The sequence below is a fragment of the Eutrigla gurnardus genome, assembly GCF_963514095.1.
Source record: "Eutrigla gurnardus genome assembly, chromosome: 3".
NCBI classification, from domain to species: Eukaryota; Metazoa; Chordata; class Actinopteri; order Perciformes; family Triglidae; genus Eutrigla; species Eutrigla gurnardus.
Genome location: NC_139917.1, coordinates 4,149,672 through 4,170,571, shown reverse-complemented (window position 1 = coordinate 4,170,571; position 20,900 = coordinate 4,149,672). Strand labels below are relative to the sequence as shown.

At 42.5% G+C, this 20,900-nt stretch overlaps 1 protein-coding gene across 2 annotated transcripts; it reads right to left on the bottom strand.

Annotated features, from left to right (window-relative positions):
- Positions 1-3,989: 3,989 nt before the first annotated feature.
- Positions 3,990-20,655, bottom strand: LOC311011518 (beta-1,3-galactosyltransferase 1-like). Of its 2 annotated transcripts, XR_014596902.1 has the most exons (3): positions 20,482-20,655; positions 4,353-5,683; positions 4,271-4,287 (listed from the first exon to the last, which is right to left on the bottom strand). XR_014596902.1 is itself a non-coding variant. In XM_084006520.1 (2 exons), exons 1-2 carry the CDS (start codon positions 20,523-20,525, stop codon positions 4,561-4,563), a joined length of 1,167 nt encoding a protein of 388 aa, XP_083862646.1. In that variant the 5' UTR covers positions 20,526-20,655; the 3' UTR covers positions 3,990-4,560. The 2 variants fall into 2 exon arrangements, 1 of the variants encoding a protein (XP_083862646.1); XM_084006520.1 differs by having other exon boundaries at positions 3,990-5,683.
- Positions 20,656-20,900: the final 245 nt, after the last annotated feature.

Below are 20,900 nucleotides of genomic sequence, written 5' to 3'. Positions count from 1 at the left end.
CATGTCAGCCCTGTGATAGACTGGTTACCTGTCTGTCTCTACATGTCAGCCCTGTGATAGACTGGTTACCTGTCTGTCTCTACATGTCAGCCCTGTGATGGACTGGTTACCTGTCTGTCTCTACATGTCAGCCCTGTGATAGACTGGTTACCTGTCTGTCTCTACATGTCAGCCCTGTGATAGACTGGTTACCTGTCTGTCTCTACATGTCGGCCCTGTGATAGACTGGTTACCTGTCTGTCTCTACATGTCAGCCCTGTGATAGACTGGTTACCTGTCTGTCTCTACATGTCAGCCCTGTGATAGACTGGTTACCTGTCTGTCTCTACATGTCGGCCCTGTGATAGACTGGTTACCTGTCTGTCTCTACATGTCAGCCCTGTGATAGACTGGTTACCTGTCTGTCTCTACATGTCTCCCTGTGATAGACTGGTTACCTGTCTGTCTCTACATGTCGACCCTGTGATAGACTGGTTACCTGTCTGTCTCTACATGTCTCCCTGTGATAGACTGGTTACCTGTCTGTCTCTACATGTCGGCCCTGTGATAGACTGGTTACCTGTCTGTCTCTACATGTCGGCCCTGTGATAGACTGGCTACCTGTCTGTCTCTACATGTCGGCCCTGTGATAGACTGGTTACCTGTCTGTCTCTACATGTCTCCCTGTGATAGACTGGTTACCTGTCTGTCTCTACATGTCTCCCTGTGATAGACTGGTTACCTGTCTGTCTCTACATGTCTCCCTGTGATAGACTGGTTACCTGTCTGTCTCTACATGTCGGCCCTGTGATAGACTGGTTACCTGTCTGTCTCTACATGTCGGCCCTGTGATAGACTGGCTACCTGTCTGTCTCTACATGTCGGCCCTGTGATAGACTGGTTACCTGTCTGTCTCTACATGTCTCCCTGTGATAGACTGGTTACCTGTCTGTCTCTACATGTCGGCCCTGTGATAGACTGGTTACCTGTCTGTCTCTACATGTCGGCCCTGTGATAGACTGGCTACCTGTCTGTCTCTACATGTCGGCCCTGTGATAGACTGGTTACCTGTCTGTCTCTACATGTCTCCCTGTGATAGACTGGTTACCTGTCTGTCTCTACATGTCGGCCCTGTGATAGACTGGTTACCTGTCTGTCTCTACATGTCAGCCCTGTGATAGACTGGTTACCTGTCTGTCTCTACATGTCAGCCCTGTGATAGACTGGTTACCTGTCTGTCTCTACATGTCAGCCCTGTGATAGACTGGTTACCTGTCTGTCTCTACATGTCTCCCTGTGATAGACTGGTTACCTGTCTGTCTCTACATGTCAGCCCTGTGATAGACTGGTTACCTGTCTGTCTCTACATGTCAGCCCTGTGATAGACTGGTTACCTGTCTGTCTCTACATGTCTCCCTGTGATAGACTGGTTACCTGTCTGTCTCTACATGTCAGCCCTGTGATAGACTGGTTACCTGTCTGTCTCTACATGTCAGCCCTGTGATAGACTGGTTACCTGTCTGTCTCTGCATGTCAGCCCAGTGATAGACTGGTTAGCTGTCTGTCTCTACATGTCAGCCCTGTGATAGACTGGTTACCTGTCTGTCTCTACATGTCAGCCCTGTGATAGACTGGTTACCTGTCTGTCTCTGCATGTCAGCCCAGTGATAGACTGGTTACCTGTCTGTCTCTACATGTCTCCCTGTGATGGACTGGTTACCTGTCTGTCTCTACATGTCAGCCCAGTGATAGACTGGTTACCTGTCTGTCTCTACATGTCAGCCCCATGATAGACTGGTGTCCTGTCCGGGGTGAACCCTGCCTTCGTCCAATGACAGCTGGGATCGACTCCAGCCCCCCCGACCCTGAATACAGGATAAGCGGTAAATGATGGATAGATGGATGAAAATGAAATTATTATTTACCTCTACCTTCATGTGTTCATTAGGATTGTGGCTAACTACTTGCGTAATGCAACAGTTAGCTTGTTGTAGCTGGCCAGGAAGACCCATCAGTCTGTCGCCCATATTGGGATCCAGTCTCTGATAAGCGGAGCGGGGCAGCCACGCGCCACCGTAATATCAATGTAATATCAAGCCACTGCTGGTTTTTAATTATTAATATATAGACAAGTTGATATAACTGAGGTAGCCACTCAGTTATAGCAACTTGTCTATATATTATCATTTTGACATAATAGCACTGGGATTAGCATTCGGTACATGGCATGTGAGTAGCGGTAGACCGGAAGTAAGAGAGAAAACAGAGACTATAGACTCTCGCGAACAAGGAGCATAAAGTCACATGACATAGCTAATGTCACTGTATACAATACATGAGCACAACAAAGAATAAGATGCGTGGACATACTTTTATCATCAATATATTCTGAAACTTAAAGTAAGATATGAAGTGAGAACACATAACTCAACATTGTTGATTGGCAAACGCTCCAAGGATGGCCATCCTCCACAGAGTAGCATCATAGAAGAGGTCCCTTGCTAAGGATATGCAGTTATAGGAATGACAAATATAGAATAACTCTATAGCAGAATATGAAAATCAATGTGGAACAATAAAGTGGAATGAATGAAAGATTATATAGATCTTTATTGTCATTGCAGTTATACAATGAAACTTTGTTAGGAGAATCTCTAGTCTCTAGTTCGCAGCTAGGAAAAAAAAGTAAATACGAAATATAAAAAATGTATAAAAATGTAAGAATATAAATATAAAAATGAAAACACAACAGTTATTGTGTAAATGTAAACCATTGGAAATACATAGAGAAACAATAATTTTTTAGTTTTTTGAATTATTTAGCTTTGTATAATGTCATTTATTGATTTGTATTCCTTTGGGTTTGGGGCGAGGGCTGCACGGTGGTGTAGTGGGTAGAACTCTCGCCTCACAGCAAGAGGGTCCTGGGTTCGATCCCCAGGTCGGCCCCGGGTTCCTTCTGTGTGGAGTTTGCATGGTCTCCCCGTGTAAGCGTGGGTTCTCTCCGGGTTCTCCGGCTTCCTCCCACAGTCCAAAGACATGCAGGATGGGGATAGGTTCATTGATGACTCTAAATTGCCCGTAGGTGTGAATGTGAGCGTGAATGGTTGTTTGTCTCTATTTGTTGGCCCTGTGATAGACTGGCGTCCTGTCCAGGGTGTACCCTGCCTTCGCCCAATGACAGCTGGGATCGGCTCCAGCCCCCCTGAATACAGGATAAGCGGTAGAAAATGGATGGATGGATGGGTTTGGGGCAGTTGTTTTGGTCATTTCCAGCACACATGAACTGTTGATTTGCGAAGGATTTATCTGCAGGCTAATTTCCAGGATGTATTTAATCTCATCCCTTATCTCAGTCAGCAGTCACCACAAACGGAAACCAATAGTTATTCCACTGCCCACTACACATCGTTATCACATATAACTAGACCCACTGTCATTATTTAAAAGTTTGTGATCATTCATTTCAATCATTCTGGATAATTAGATTTTAGATGATGTTGCTATCATAAGGTAATTTACAGCTAATTTACTCTGAAGTGAGGTAAAGGCAGCTGTGGACAGGAGCAGCTAAAAACACATTTTAGTCAAATATATTAAATAAACAATATCAGTTGTTCACCTTTGTACCTTGCACTCAGACAGCCCTTTCTGATGGGACAATGAAGCAGTTATCTATGCTCTCGTCAAAGCAACCAGACTCCATTAATAAATTAAGTAATCTTACCTCTCAAAACACAGGATTTGTTGGTCTACCCCTGCCTCCATCATGTTATTGTGACTTTCAGATCCAAGTTAACGTGGCGTTAACAGCAGTATGATGCTTAGTAATCCTTCATTTAGCTTCTCCAAATGTGCTGATCCCCACCTACTGCAGGTTATACACTGACTATTTACGAGGATATATGTATGTGGAACACTATCATACTGAGGTCTACATGAGGTCACATGGGCTTGTAAAAACACATTTTTCCTGCTAAATCACACATACTTCAAACACAATGTTAATGTTCAGATTTTAATGCATATAAAAGGGTCTTAAATAGAAAAAATGCAGTGTTGTTGACATGCATTTGCCATTCTGTGTGGACACGGAACAAACTTTTCACATTCAACATGACATTCAATGCTAAGTTAAGAATGGAAGAGAATTCACGCTGCCCAATACAAATGAGGCAAAGTGATCAGGTGAAAACCCAAAATTCGCAGTATTCACATATTTGCTCAAGTTGAAGTATTTTAGCTTGAATGAGAAATTCTTATGACACTGATTTACCACACAATTAGCTGTGAAAACGATCAAGGAGACTCCTTTAATTCCACTCATTCACATTTCCACTGTCAGGATTGATAAATTCCCTTCATTATTTAACCCAAAAAGGAGCTTTAAATTCACACAATTAAAAAAAATGGGCTTCTCTTGACCATAGAGCAGTTGTTCAGAAACCATGAACCTTTCTACACAGGTGATCCAAATCCTCACTTCTGAGAATCATTGAGTAGAATCATCTACGAATAAGTTACCCTTCCAATTCCCTTCCACCAAAGTGATTTCTCAGTGCATCTGTAAGATTCATTGTCTTAACAAGGTGGTCCAGGCTTCTTCAAGTCTGTCCAGTATCTCAACAATTCTTGAGAAGATGAGAGGATGTAGGTGATGACCTTGGAGTACTCACAGCGATTGTATTTAGTGTTATAGGCCTTAAACTGGGAGGGATCTGGCGGCGACGTGGGCGCAAGTCCCAGCTTTTTCATGCACATCCCAATGTAAGCGTCTTCTATGTTAAAGGGTTTGATTGATTTTGAAGTCTCCACAAACTTCTCTGGAAGGTCATTGGAGAAGATGTAGCCCATGCCCAGAGTGTAGGTCGGGTATAGGGGTTCTGGGTACATCTCCACAGGTACGTACCACTTGGAGTTCTTTGAACGGACGACCGGCCTGTTCCACATAAGCATCCCTGTCAGGTAGTTCACCTTGGGAATGCCTGGCTTCTGTAGCATGACCACCAAGTTGTCAATGTTCAGGAACATGTCAGAGTCAACCTTCATGGCGTACACAGCTGTAGGGCAGTATGTGGCCAGCCAGTCCATAATCACCATGGTTTTGGTTGTCAGATTGAGATACGTGTCCATGAAGTCACTCTGGATCAAGTCTTGGTGCTGCAGATTCTCCTGTTTGAGCTTCTTCTCCACATCAGCTCCTCCAGAGAGGCCCAGCATGAACAGAGTAAGCACCACCTTGCCTTGAACCAGGCTATCGTTGCCCCACGTCTGACGGATGGCATCCCGAGCTGCCACGTTTTTTGGTGCCACTGGAACCATCAGAACCAGAAAAGGGGTGTTGCTCTTACACGCCTCTTTGTTATCCATAATAAAGTGGTAGTTGTGTGGGTAGGCGTAATGGAACGGAGTGCCTGTAGGAGGTAAAGTCGGTGGTACAGTAGGCCGTTCTGTGGTTTCAGAGGTTTCAGTTGGTCTGGCTCTGTTTTTCGGATGCACAAGATGGGGAGGTGGTCGATTAAGCCGATTGCTTTGGTTGAAAAACCTGTGGTAGTGCTCATGGAGGGAAAAGCTCTCCCACCATGACAGAGAGCTGCTGGACAGAGTGCAACACAAGACAAGGAGCACCAGACAAAGCAGGATCAGGGACCGGAACCAGGAGTGCAACAAAACCTTCTTCTGGTGAGACAGGCTCTCAGTAGGTCTGAAAAGACAAGAAAGACCATGTTAAATATCAGAGAGGCCAAGTTCCACCCCTTCGTGCAGTAGTCAATAGTATTTATTTTTTCCGAAATAAAGTCCCATAGGTAACACCAGGATGGGACGTAGGTACTGTAGAAGAAAATGCGTTACCTTACAATTCTTATTTTAATCTCATACTAATATTCCTTTCTCTTGTACTCATCAAATGTCCTGCTGCCCCTATTTGATTATGGTTGGCTTGTTATTCTGATAAGAAGACCTTTGATTTGTCCCCCTTCCTGGACCGTCTCCGAAACATCTTTATCTCACATACTCAAGTCTTGAAATTTAATTAATTGGTTTCATACTGAGCCACGCAGAACCTAAAATATTTTTTAGGATATTCTGGTAATTTGCAGGTAGGTCAGTTGAAATAAAATGGAAGCCTATATTAGTCAAATATTACCTAAAGGTTCTTATAAATATTTAAGTTGAGTAATAATTATTTCCTAAAGCATGGTTGGTTGAATGAATCATCGCGTGATCACCACAGATGGACACATGGAGTCGGTGCAGTAAAAGGGTTCAGGTAGAGGGTCGGTATCATGCTGTCTTTATTCATTTTCACGGTTCTAGTCGTGCTCGGGTTGAATGAAAGCACAGGGCCAGTTCGGGTCACTCGTGAAAAGGACCTGTGTAGACTGAATTACGTCGAGTAGCAGAGATGCTGATCCTTGATATGTACTGTATGCTCCCATGAATTTTCAATTTTGTCATTTTTCTTACATAATATTTTTGTGAAAATGTTGCCGCTTTTCTTCTTCCCACCATAACAGGAACTTATTTGTAGTCTTCCACTGTTGGTCATCTGGACACCAAACAATTAATTCATTGAGAAAATAAGGGTATAGAACCTGATCACAGGTTACATGGTTTCTGTGTAGAGGTGGTAAATCCCAGTCAGCGTGCTGACTCACGGATCTCTGGGTCAATCACCAAACTGATCCGGCTGACTTGAGTCAGCGCCACCCAGATTATAGAAATCCTATCTGTAAAATGCATATTTTCATTCCAATTAAATTGTATTTTATTATTCATTATTTTACTTTAAAAGGATGATTTATGCTGTTGAAGTCTAATCATTGGTTTAAGTTTTGAGGAAGCAGATTCACTCAATCTGTCAGGCTGCGTGAGTATGGTCTGTTGTTAGGGCTGAGCTTTCACCGAGTGATCCATGCAGCGAGTCCTCCTCTCTTCTGGTCTGGTCTGGTGAATCAGTGAGTGATCCATGCGGCAAGTCCTCCTCTCTTCTGGTCTGGTTGGTGAATCAGTGAGTGATCCATGCAGCAAGTCCTCCTCTCTTCTGGTCTGGTTGGTGAATCAGTGAATGATCCATGCAGCGAGTCCTCCTCTCTTCCGGTCTGGTTGGTGAATCAGTGAATGATCCATGCAGCGAGTCCTCCTCTGTGACGGCATAGTGATACACAGTAACAGAACCTCGGCTGCTTCGAGCTACTGCCGAAGTTTAACGTGGAAGTCATTGAAGCTCCTTCTCTTGTCCGTGTTAACTTCTAGCAGAAGACAATAGAAGATTGTAAAAACTTTGCCTGGTCTGATGAGTCTCGATTTCTGCTGCGACATTCGGATGGTAGGGTCAGAATTTGGCGTCAACAACATGAAAGCATGGATCCATCCTGCCTTGTATCAACGCTTCAGGCTGGTGGTGGTGGTGTAATGGTGTGGGGGATATTTCTTGGCACACTTTGGGCCCATTAGTACCAATTGAGCATCGTGTCAACGCCACAGCCTACCCGAGTATTGTTGCTGACCATGTCCATCCCTTTATGACCACAGTGTACCCATCTTCTGATGGCTACTTCCAGCAGGATAACACGCCATGTCATAAAGCGCGAATCATCTCAGACTGGTTTCTTGAACATGACAATGAGTTCACTGTACTCAAATGGCCTCCACAGTGACCAGATCTCAATCCAATAGAGCACCTTTGGGATGTGGTGGAACAGAAGATTCGCATCATGGATGTGCAGCCGACAAATCTGCAGCAACTGCGTGTTGCTATCATGTCAATATGGACCAAACTCTCTGAGGAATGTTTCCAGTACCTTGTTGAATCTATGCCACGAAGGATTAAGGCAGTTCTGAAGGCAAAAGGGGGTCCAACCTGGTACTAGCCAGGTGTACCTAATAAAGTGGCCGGTGAGTATATATATATATATATATATATATATATATATATATATATATATATATACATATACATATATATACACATTTCCCATACTAGTTTAAACACTAGATGTCCACCAAACTTGCAGTGTGTAGGATTTGGTGATATTTAGGTGTGAGGTTACAGATTGGAACCGACTGAAACATCTCCAGTGTGCCAAGCATGTAGAGAGCTGGCCCTTTCTAGAGCCAATATTTGGTTTGTCCATCGTAGGCTACTTCAGAAACATGGCGGCCCTATATACATACTATACTATATACTACATCCCTATATAGATATGGCCAATCTCAGGTGACAAAAACACAAGGATTCTTATTTTCAGGGGATTATTCTTTAAAGAAAACATTTATTAAAGCTATATTCCCTTTCTACCAATAGTTCAACCTTTAATGCTGCACACTAACTTTTTAACTCACTCTTTGATAGACAAAGACACTTAAAAGACAATTAAATAAATGGAAATGTTCCAGAGAACAACTTAAAATTAGCCCTGAGGCCATGAACACAAACCGACAGTTGTCAAATTCTGCCTCTTAACTTGACCAATTTATAAATTTACACATAATGTAACCATTTCAAGTGGCCTTTTGGCCTTACACAGAGAACAAGGCTTTTAGAAAGCTCTGCCTGTTTTGACTTCACTTACATATTAACCCTCTATGGCATGAATTTTTATTTTAGGAGGAAAAAAATATTTCACCCTACTTTTTGGGATATGTCAATCATAAAATGTGTCCCTCCCCCCACCAGATTTTGGTTTGTTGCCTCAGGGCAGCAAGATGCTATGAGGGTGCTAAAACGCCAAGGACATAGTTATACTTTAAATTGGCATTTAGTCCATGAACAGAAACCTATATTTGTCAATTTAACTTGATTTATTTACACATTTGAATTGAGCATTTGGAGCATGCACCATGACAGTTTAAAAGTAGTACATTGATTTTGGTGTAAGAGTAGCTGATACAAATACTGTTTGCAATAATGTTTGTAGTTATTGTGACAGAAATTATTTTTTTCAGGGGCACATGTGTTTTTTTTTGCTAGTTCACAACATTAAATTCGCTATTGTTGGGTCTCATATGTTTCTGTAGACCTACATGATCTGCTACAAGCAGCACGATGAAACCGGATGAGGACTACGGTGGGTCGCATCACAGCCCACAAACAAGACACTGGAACCGCCACAGACCATGACGTGGACACCTTCTACCGGCAAACACCTGCAGCAAACTTTAATGTGAGAAAAGCTTACTGATGTGGAGCGGTGCCCCCCTGCACCTGCGCCTCGGCGGAGAACAAGCCCAAGAGCCGCCGCCATCCAAGCGGAGAGGCGCACAGCACGGACCAGAGCACGCTGACCTCCGCCTTGAGAGCGTGTCTGAGGCGGGGAGCCGACACGAGCAGCTGCCGCAGGGTGAGCGTCGTGACCCGGGCAGCGGCGGCGGCGGGGCCCGCGGGGCGGACAGCGAGCTCTGCGACGTCTTCCTGCAGCGTCATGAGCGAAGGCATCAAGTGTGAAACGACATGTGTTTACCCTTCAGCTTTGGTGGCAGTTAATTAAAGCGTCACGCGAGGAGGGCGCGTTGGATTTATGTCACAACGAGTGCAGCGCGACAGGGGCGGCTTCAAATGACCGTTCGTAACCCCCCCCCCCAAAAAAGGGTATTTGAGTATCTGAATATTTAGTGTTCTTGAGGATACTTGACTTATGTGGAAGCCACTTTAGTCACCATAAGAAGAATATAACGTAGGTTGCATTAAAACTACTCTTACAAGTACAATTTATCCAAAAAGTTACTTAAGTAGGCCCTGTGATAGACTGGCGACGTGTCCAGGGTTAAAGCCACGCCCAATGACAGCTGGGATCGGTCCCCGCGACCCTGAATACAGGATGAGCGGTAGACAATGGATGGATGGATGGAAGTTTCTTAAGTAAATGTAACGGAGTAGCCTACATGACGTGTTGCTACCCACTTCTGGCTGTCAATCCCAACAGAGCCAAGAGAGCTGCTAAGCCGAATGTTATTACGCCTGGAAAAATAGATTCTTTCAGGAATGGAATTTCTAACTGGAATTTGAGCTAGAAGGAGGATTTTAACGATGGTGAGTTTTAACAAACAATAGGTGGCCCATAACGTTAATGGCGCACTCACACTAGGCCTTCTGCAGTTGTTCCATAAGAGAAAGAGAAGAAAGAAAGAGTCAAATAAATATAAAAATATAAAAATATAAAGTATAAAATAATGCCAATAAATATTTATTGGCATTATTTCATACTTTATATTTTTTTTGACAGTTATACTGTATTAAATGTGTATCTGTTTTTTTTATTATTATGTCTGCCTCATAAAGCACACCGTGGGGTAATTGCTCGTTTTGATAAGGTCTATATAAATAACCTCTTTTATTGTCGTTATTATGATTATTATTAATATTATCAACCACAGGAGATATGTTTGTTAACAGACTGAACTTTAATTGCACAACATGAGACTAACAGCCCACCAGCATTAAATATTAGACTCACACAGGAAATTTGCATTTTCTACTAAACGTGCTGTTTGTTTTCAAACCTAAGAGCCAATCAACTTAAGTAACTTTTTGGATAAATTGTAGGCTACTTGTTAGAGTTACTTTTACTTGAGTATATTTGTTTTCCACCCATAATCAAAACAAATAATAAATATTTACATAGTAGTACACCAGAGGGGTATTCCACCAAACTCGCTAAGCGCAAAGCCGGGCTAATTTCGATAAGCCTCGCTACCTTTAGCGAGAGTTGCGTTCCATCAACGTGACTTGAGGCACTCTCCGCTAAGTAACCATGGGAATTTATCCGACCAAACTAGCCTGCCCCGGGGCATGGCTAACCATCAGGCTTACTTTAGCGGGGGTTTCAGAGAAGTCCGTCTGTCAGAAACAACTGTACCAGCAGAAGGTTCCGCCAAGTCTAGTCCTCGTGATTTCATCACGTGAAAGACCAAAAATTACCAAAATTACATATATGAAGTACAAACAGACTATATTTTCATCAAGCGTCTAAGAATACATGCTTGCAATTAAAAAAATATGAATAAATCGTTTATTTTGTTTAAGACCGACTGGCCATATAATTACCTAAATTCCTCAGTTGGGTGAGTGGTGAAACACCTGCCCTCGTGTGTGGGCATCGCAGGTTCACATCCCAGCGAGAACAACACATCTGTTTTTTGTTGTTGTTGTTTATTTTGCTTGTATAATTGTCTTTAGATCAGAGAATTAGACCAACATTTTACGTTAACTATGATAAATATGTCATACAATTTCCCCAGAACCCAAATATAACTTGCAAAAACATGATAGGCATAAAGATGTTTATTCTGCCCCCGCTTCAGTGTGTGTGTGGCGCGGTCTATCCTGCTACGTCAGCTCGGCAGATAGCTAACAGTTTTCCTTCGTAAAGAATGAAGCAGCTTGTTTCTTTTCCAAAACTTTACTCAGGAAGCACTGTAAAACTGGACAGATACAAAATACATATTTCAGTATATCATACAGACGTTGTTCAATATCAACATTTATACATTGTCTGTTTAAAACGCTTCACAACAAATGCGCTAGCTTAAGGCTAACGTCTATGGGAAATTCCATTAAGATGCTAGCGATTAGCATATATGATAATGATACACATTCTGAACGGACTTGAATTAATTAACAAAGGTTTTCATTACAAGTATTTCTTAATACTTAATGTCAAATAACTGTATGACATGTACTTACAGGCAAACGTGTTTTCTGGCCAACCAAATTAAGAGAGAAAAAATACGTGACCGTGTACTTCACCATGCATCACTGAACTACGGCAAAACTGCTACAAAAACATTGCTTAAGAGTCGCCACTAGAGGTCTCCCTTTTACCAGATAAACACCTGAACATCACAATGTTATTATTAATAGCATGTTATAGATCCCAATGACAAAGGCATTGCTGCATGCAATTTTCAGCCACATACATTCCTTTCAGGTGAGTTCATTAATAGGTTCATTGAATTGCTGAGATAAATTAGTTGGTCAATGTAGATGCATTTACTAGGCCTATCTAAAAAAGAGAGAAAAAGAGAGAGAGAGAGAGAGTGAGTGAGTGAAAGAAATACGTTTCACAAACTTCCGTAGTCGGGAATGGAACCGTGGCCGGCCGCATGCAAAGCCAGCAATTTACCTCTACACTATCCTCACGTTGGAGAAATTGTAGCCAGTGTTATATTCGAACATGTTACTCTTAACGGTAGGCCTACTTCCGTATTTAATCGCTCGGCATTTCTTGCCCAAGCAATCTCGCGATTTTTATTTATCACTACAGTATTCCCTTTTTTGGTTATGATGGGTTTGTACTCCTCGTAAAGTTCCATCAATAATTTTTGCTCTGGTCTTTTCTGCCATTTTCTCGATGATTCGACATTCACGGTTCTGGTCTGGCTTCATATCCCGTGACGGGCTAACACACGACAACGTTAACCTGGCTTGAATTAGCCTCAACAAGGCGCGGCTGAAATGCGTTAATGGAATGGGTTTAGCCGCAAGTGGAAGTTGGCGTTAGTTCTAACCAGGCTTAACCAGGTAAGCGCCGCTTTAATTAGCGACTTTGGTGGAATACCCCTCAGGGGCCTGTACTAAGAGGCGAGTTCAACATACCCAGGGTATCTTTCAGAGATCCAGCTTAAGTAACCCTAACAAAGGCAATCGGAGATAAGCGGTCACACGAAGCTGGTTATCAACTCCTTAACTCAACCCAGGGTTTACCTGTACAGCTATCAGCGCATGCACATGAAAGAGGCGGCGTTTGCAGCATTTGACCAATCACAAACATGGATCAGTCTACGGCAGCGGAGCGGCGTATTTCACGTACGAGGAGCGAACCATAATCTTACAGAAATACGAAGAAGTTAAACATATAATGCAGGCAAAAGGCAACAGTTTCATCTGCAACATGCAGGAAGGACAGCTGGCAAAAACTCACCGACTGTGTGAATGCGGAAGTCGTATTAATAGTATTAGTAATAGTATAATATGACTGCCCCATCATAAGGACACTACTAGATCTGACTGATTGAATGAAAAACTCAACTTTGCTGATAGCTTAGTGGTGGAGTTACCGCCCCATGTTGCAAGGCACCTTTCAGCGGCCCCGGTTTGAATCCACCCTTCGGCCGTCTTTTAAATCATGTCGTCGCTCTCTCTCGTCCCTTTAACTCTTACGATGTCCTTCCGCAATAAAAGGCCAAACATATAACTTTAAAATAATGAATGTGCTGCTTGGATGTATTCTTATAACGTGGTTTATGACAATATCAGCCTCATTCTTTCAGCTGAAATCCCGGCGGTGTAAAACGGACTTGGGAGCAAATCAAATAAATATAAAAACATAATTCAAAGTGGTAAGTAGGCTGTACTCTGACACAGAAAAGTCTTCTCTCCGATGAGAATCTGTATCTCTCATATAAAACATCGTCAGGGACAGAAAAAGGGTTTTGCCGGTCTCTGTACACTCTATAGTTCTCCTACGAGACCCTCTCACGATCCACCGAGCTTCTTTTTTTTTATATCGCGCTTATAGTCTATGGGAAACTGTAAATTACCTAATGATAGCAACATCATCTAAAATCATAATTATCCAAAATGATTGAAATGAATGATCACAAACGTTTAAATAATGACAGTGTGTCTAGTTATATGTGATAACAATGTGGGCAGTGGAATAACTATTGGTTTCCGTTTGTGGTGACTGCTGACTGCTGACTGAGGTAAGAGATGAGATTAAATAGATCCTGGAATTTAGCCTGGTCTGGAGCAGGCTCACTCCACAGAATAAATCTCCATGGTAACTTATACCATAACATATCCTACTGCCCCCTATCCCGCTTTTGTGCAACTGGATCATGGATAAGTTGAACCAGGATAACCAAGATATCCCGGCTTAATCCCATATCCTAGTTTTGTGCAACGGGCCCCAGGTGTTGTTAACATTGATGGTAAACTAGTAGGGGGAGGGTTATTGTGTGGCCTTACATATAGCCTGACAAACAGACCAGCAGGCAGACAGACAGACAAACAGGCAGGCAGGGAGGTAGCCTAACTAATGGGGGAATTTTATGTATGTGCTCTACACGTGTATGTGTGTGTGAGTGTATGTGTAAGTGTGCGTGTACTCTGTATTTATAAGTACTTGTGTGTGGATATTTCTGTGAGTGGAGGAAAAGGGAGAAAAAAAGAGATGTATCGCAATGATTCTGTGGAATTGACATCAGGCATTTGTGGAGGTGGATTTTTGAATAAATGTGGACCAAATCTTGTTCAATCTTGCTGTGATTAATTGATGCTGACATTTTTAGCATTACTTTGACCCCGCCCACTTTTACATTGCCTAAAGTCAGCACATGTGTGTCCACGCAGTGCTATTTGCAGTTTCACTTTCAGTTGAGAGCAGTTAATATCAGTGTAACAGCTGATCCTTGTAAGGAGGTTCCCCGTTCTTATCAATAACAGCTGACTGGTGCTCAATATGAAGTGTAGTTATTTACCAGGATGTTGATTTCTGTCACTTGAGAAATTAGCTCAGAAGCTCAGCTCACGTTGTTATCAACGGGAAACAATATAATACGTAAGGAATAACGGGGATGTAGTTCATTGGAGAACGTACTCTGACTACAGTTGGTCCTCCACCTAACTCGTAGCAGATAAAAGTATCAAACCACATTATGCACCAGAATACAGGAAGTTACATTCACACTGTTAAAACTGTTCTGGGGAAGGACCCTTTGCCTTAATTTGTTATTTTGTAAAGATTGAATTGTTATTTTTTTAAATAGAGGGATATTGTTTGGCAATATCTGAATTTGCACATTGATATTTTGTCTAATTTACGGTCATGCTCTGATTATTGAAACAGTCAATCAGAAGTTACTTACGAGTTAATCAGTACTTGAGTAGTTTTTTCACCAAATACTTTCTTACTCTTACAAGTAACTATTTGGATGACTACTTTTTACTTCTACTTGAGTAAAATTATACCAAAGTAATAATACTCTTACTTGAGTACAGTTTTATGTTATGCTACCCACATCTGGTTGTTAGATTGTGGCAACTTAACTGCGTCGTTATAGGTTGAGGCATCTCAACTACATTTTTAGGTTGAGGCAACGTAACTGCAAAGTTAGGTTGACTCGAGGCAACCAAAAGTTGTCAAAATCACAGACATTCTACAATATGTTAGGTTGAGGCAACAACCCTCCTTGGTAAGGTTGAGGCAACAAAACAACATGGTTAGGTTGAGGCAACAAAACTACATGGTTAGGTTGAGGCAACAAAACTACATCACTACGCTGTGGCAACCAACACTATATTGACAAAAGTATTGGCTCACCTGCCTTGACTCACATATTAATTTAAGTGACATCCCATTCTTATTCCATATGGTTTAATATGATGTCGGCCCACCCTTTGCAGCTATAACAGCTTCAACTCTTCTAGAAGGCTTTCCACAAGGTTTAGGAGTGTGTTTATGGGACTTTTGGACCATTCTTCCAGAAGTGTATTTGTGAGGTCACACACTGATGTTGGAGGGAAGGCCTGGCTCTCAGTCTCCACTCTAATTCATCCCAAAGGTGTTCTATGAGGTTTATGTCAGGACTCTGTGCAGGCCAGTCAAGTTCATCCACAACAAACTCTCTCATCCATGTCTTTATGGACCTTGCTTTGTGCACTGGTGCACAGTCATGTTGGAACAGGAAGGGGCCATCCCCAAACTGTTCCACAAAGTTGGGAGCATGGAATTGTCCAACAATTGAAGCTCTCTACACTGTTCTTGAGCTAATCTGAAGGCCACATGAAGTTTGGAGGTCTGTAGTGATTGACTCTGCAGAAAGTTAGTGACCTCTGTGCACTATACGCCTCAGCATCCGCTGACCCCGCTCCATCATTTTACGTGGTCTACCACTTCTTGGCTGAGTTGCTGTCGTTCCCAATCACTTCCACTTTGCTCTAATCCCACTAACAACTTTGTTATAATCCCACTAACAGTTGACTGGAATATTTAGGAGTGAGGACATTTCATGACTGGACTTGTTGCACAGGTGGCATCCTATCACAGTACCACGCTGGAATTCACTGAGCTCCTGAGAGCAACCCATTCTTTCACTAATGTTTGTAGAAACAGTCTGCGTGCCTAGGTGCTTGCTTTTATACACCTGTGGCCATGGAAGTGATTGGAACACCTGATTTATATTATTTGGATGGGTGAGTGAATACTTTTGGCAATATAGTTGTTGAGGCAACCAAATTGCTTCGTTAGGTTGACGCAACCAAACTGCGTCTGCCCTTTCTCGGTCAAGAAGGCATCAAATTCAATTAAATTCAATTCAAACTGCGCAGCGAGTAGGGCCCTATGATTTCCACGATGTGGAAAATGTGGAATTTGACAGTGAAAATTGAGTCAAATATAAAAGGCGGAATTCAGGGGCGTCACTAGGTTTTAAGGACAGGGGGGGCTTAGAACCCAGGGGATGCACAGAATGTGAGCGAACGTTTGGGGTGGTGGAGTGATTATTATTAATGTATTATTATTATTATTATTATTTTCCACTGATGAAAATCATACGTGAATGTGCTCAGCTCTTGTTTCACTGTGTGTATCCATGCGTAAAGTGAGAAACACAGCTGATAATCCAGAAGGAAGTCACCCCATAAAATTCCAAGACTGCCTGCATCACAAATGACTCTATCCTGTGAAATCCTTTAGACTCACCTTTCCAGTAGAGGTTTCTCCCCTCTCATTCTCTCTGCTCCTCTGCCCTGACTCCTACAGGTCAATAGGGGTGGTGGAGTGATTATTATAAGTGTATTATTATTATTATTACCGTATTATCATCATCATTATTATTGTCATTATTATTATTATCCACATAATCATACGTGAATGAGCTGTTTCACAGTGTGCATCTGATGCTGGAGCTGATGCTCCAGAAGGAAGTCACCCCAAAGATAATATGAAGAGTGCACACCTAACTCTATAAACAACCAGGACCTTCACATTGCATTTCGGACTAACTAGCTAGCTACTGTAGCAGAGTTCTTCCATCCATCCATCCATCGTCTACCGCTTATCCTGTATTCAGGGTCGCGGGGGGGCTGGAGCCGATCCCAGCTGATATTGGGTGAAGGCAGGGTTCACCTGGACAGGTAACCAGTCTATCACAGGGCAGACATGTAGAGACAGACAGGTAACCAGTCTATCACAGGGCCGACATGTAGAGACAGACAGGTAACCAGTCTATCACAGGGCAGACATGTAGAGACAGACAGGTAACCAGTCTATCACAGGGCTGACATGTAGAGACAGACAGGTAACCAGTCTATCACAGGGCAGACATGTAGAGACAGACAGGTAACCAGTCTATCACAGGGCTGACATGTAGAGACAGACAGGTAACCAGTCTATCACAGGGAGACATGTAGAGACAGACGGGTAACCAGTCTATCACAGGGCTGACATGTAGAGACAGACAGGTAACCAGTCTATCACAGGGCTGACATGTAGAGACAGACAGGTAACCAGTCTATCACAGGGAGACATGTAGAGACAGACAGGTAACCAGTCTATCACAGGGAGACATGTAGAGACAGACAGGTAACCAGTCTATCACAGGGCTGACATGTAGAGACAGACAGGTAACCAGTCTATCACAGGGCTGACATGTAGAGACAGACAGGTAACCAGTCTATCACAGGGCTGACATGTAGAGACAGACAGGTAACCAGTCTATCACAGGGCTGACATGTAGAGACAGACAGGTAACCAGTCTATCACAGGGCTGACATGTAGAGACAGACAGGTAACCAGTCTATCACAGGGCTGACATGTAGAGACAGACAGGTAACCAGTCTATCACAGGGAGACATGTAGAGACAGACAGGTAACCAGTCTATCACAGGGCCGACATGTAGAGACAGACAGGTAACCAGTCTATCACAGGGCTGACATGTAGAGACAGACAGGTAACCAGTCTATCACAGGGCTGACATGTAGAGACAGACAGGTAACCAGTCTATCACAGGGAGACATGTAGAGACAGACAGGTAACCAGTCTATCACAGGGCTGACATGTAGAGACAGACAGGTAACCAGTCTATCACAGGGCTGACATGTAGAGACAGACAGGTAACCAGTCTATCACAGGGCTGACATGTAGAGACAGACAGGTAACCAGTCTATCACAGGGCTGACATGTAGAGACAGACAGGTAACCAGTCTATCACAGGGAGACATGTAGAGACAGACAGGTAACCAGTCTATCACAGGGCTGACATGTAGAGACAGACAGGTAACCAGTCTATCACAGGGCTGACATGTAGAGACAGACAGGTAACCAGTCTATCACAGGGAGACATTCTCTTCTTGCGAAAGAAAAGAAGAAAAACACTTGTTGTGGAGAGTCTCTACTGTGTTTAGTGTAATTAACGGACAGACCGCTTCGTCCAGCGTCTCTGTCTGTTACATCCGAGGGGCGGGGCTGAGACGCACACACACACACACACAGATCGATAGTGATGTCGAACACTTTTCTCTGAGTTTTGTCAACACATGAATGAGTCGACCCTCAAGAATCCGTGAAGAGCAGCTACAAACAGAATCTCACATCAGAAGCGTTCAGAAATGAACTGATTCACAACTGAAAGTGAAACTGAAATAGTCGATAGATGCGGACTTTAGACTCGGTAAAAGGCGATTGCACTACATTTGCATATTTATGCACATGTTCATGGTCTCTGAATGATAAGGAATTATAATTAGAACTACTAGAATGTTTCTTCAGTACATTTCTCATATTTTCTAATATTTTCGTCTTGATTTATTGAATTTTTATTCATCGACCACATGATAAGACGTGATTTGATGAAAAAAATTTTTTTAATTCTAAAACAGAATTATGGAAAATGTCAACAGAAAACACGCATATGCAAATATGGAATTTTGTCGTGGGAATAATGTGCGCTGCGTTTGGTGTGTCCCTTTAGGTTGAGACAACTTAACTGCGTCGTTGAGGCAATGTAACTGCATTGTTGGGTTAAGGCAACCAGAGTTGTAACTATACATTCTCTTCGAAGTACTTGAAAAAGTAAATTAAAAAAAAATAAAAAAAACTCCAAGTACTGATTCAACTTATTTACCCAAGTAAAAGTGACAAATAACAGGCTCTGAAATGTACTAAGTATAAGGTAAAAAGTATCCCTTTTGCTGACTGTGTTTTGCAAGGCGAACTGAATCTTGTGTCATATTAATAACAAAAAATCCCCTTAAACGTAAAGAGGTTGTTTTGAAAAATTGGAGGAGTAGAAAGTACAGATATTTGTTTTAAAATGTAGGGAGTAAAAGTAAAACGTTGTAAGTAAAATACAGATACCTGACCATCTACTTAGTATCAGTATTTGTACTTTGTTACTTCCCAGTTCTAGAGGCACATAAACTAAAGTGGGCATTGACTGTCAGAAAAGGTTTTGGTTTTATCCCATATCTTTATCTTTTAGCTTTAGTTTTATCTCAATGTAAATTATTTTATATTATAGCAAACAACTTTTGTTGATGCTTTTCAAAAATATGATATTGTATTATATTACGTTGGAGCCATAATATTGTTTAGTCTGTTTAATTTATACACATGCAGTTCTTGAGTTGGACAGAGGGTGGAGCATTGATCTCAAAAGTGCATATAGTTAACCTGCAAGGTGATGGAGCCAGGTGTATGGAACGGATGTTGGCATGCCTTGTTCGGCTGTTCACAAGGACACTTACGATTTGAATATTGATTTGAATGTCAAATAAACGGATCACGTCTTCCAAACATATACAGGTACTAGACATTGGTTCATTTCAGCCCATAAACATGCGTCCGAAGTGAATCGGTCGCACCTCCGTGGCTTATTTCATTTGGTTAAAATTCACTATATATTATATTGATTATATTTATCTAGTAACTTATCTAACGGACTAATGGAAACATATTATAAAGGTATAATTTATACAGAATCAGAAATGTTACTAGAGAAATGTTAATAAAACTGTTATAAAAAACTCCAGACACATTTTAGGGACACGTTCAAACTGACGGGAGTAAGAGTCTGAGTCCTCCATGAAGCGTGCCAGGGTTTCTCATTAAGGATATAGCTGTTCAGATAAAGCCGCGTTATCTTCTCGTCCACACCTCTCTACGGGCGCACAGCCAGCGGGATGATCCATTGTGCGCTTCCGTGCGTAAAATGCGCACCGAATGCATTTGTTTTAAAGTAATTCCCATCGATGAGTGAAAAGAAGGCGTTTTTTTATTTGTGGTGATGCCGAACAGCAGCTGGCGTGTCTCCCTTTATCTGACTTAGTTACACATTCAACGCCTGAACTTATTCCCTCTGTCAGATGATGATCCGTGTCAGTCCTTTCAGTCCATCCAAAGTAGTAACACACGATATAGCGGGTCATCATAAACTCGATTCTGTCCAGGCTGATGGTCGGACCTAGGGTCGGGTTTATTGCCATTTCGAGTGCTTACCTTTTGAGCCAGCTCTCACCTGAGCCACACCCTCGATCCCCCATGGTTGCCTTTATTCTCCCGTGTCTTCCAGGCGCGATGTCCCGCTATGAATGTGATTATTGGACAGGGACGAGTTGATGACTAACTAACCATAACTCCCACCCATCACAACCTCTGCCGAACTCTGCCCTGGGTTGGATTCAACTCCGCGAGGGTTGAATGACTAAGAGGAAGAGGAGGAGACTCGTACCTTCTGTCGATTATGTACTGGGAGGCTTTTCAAGTGGTCACCTGGTTTTACGCAAGCCAGCGCAAGGACGGGAAGACTGTGTGTGTGGGCATGTTTTAGCATTCATGTGGGGACATATATCGGATAACACACTCGCATTGTGGGGACTCACCCAACTTTTTGCTAGCCTGTTTTTAAAATATCACTC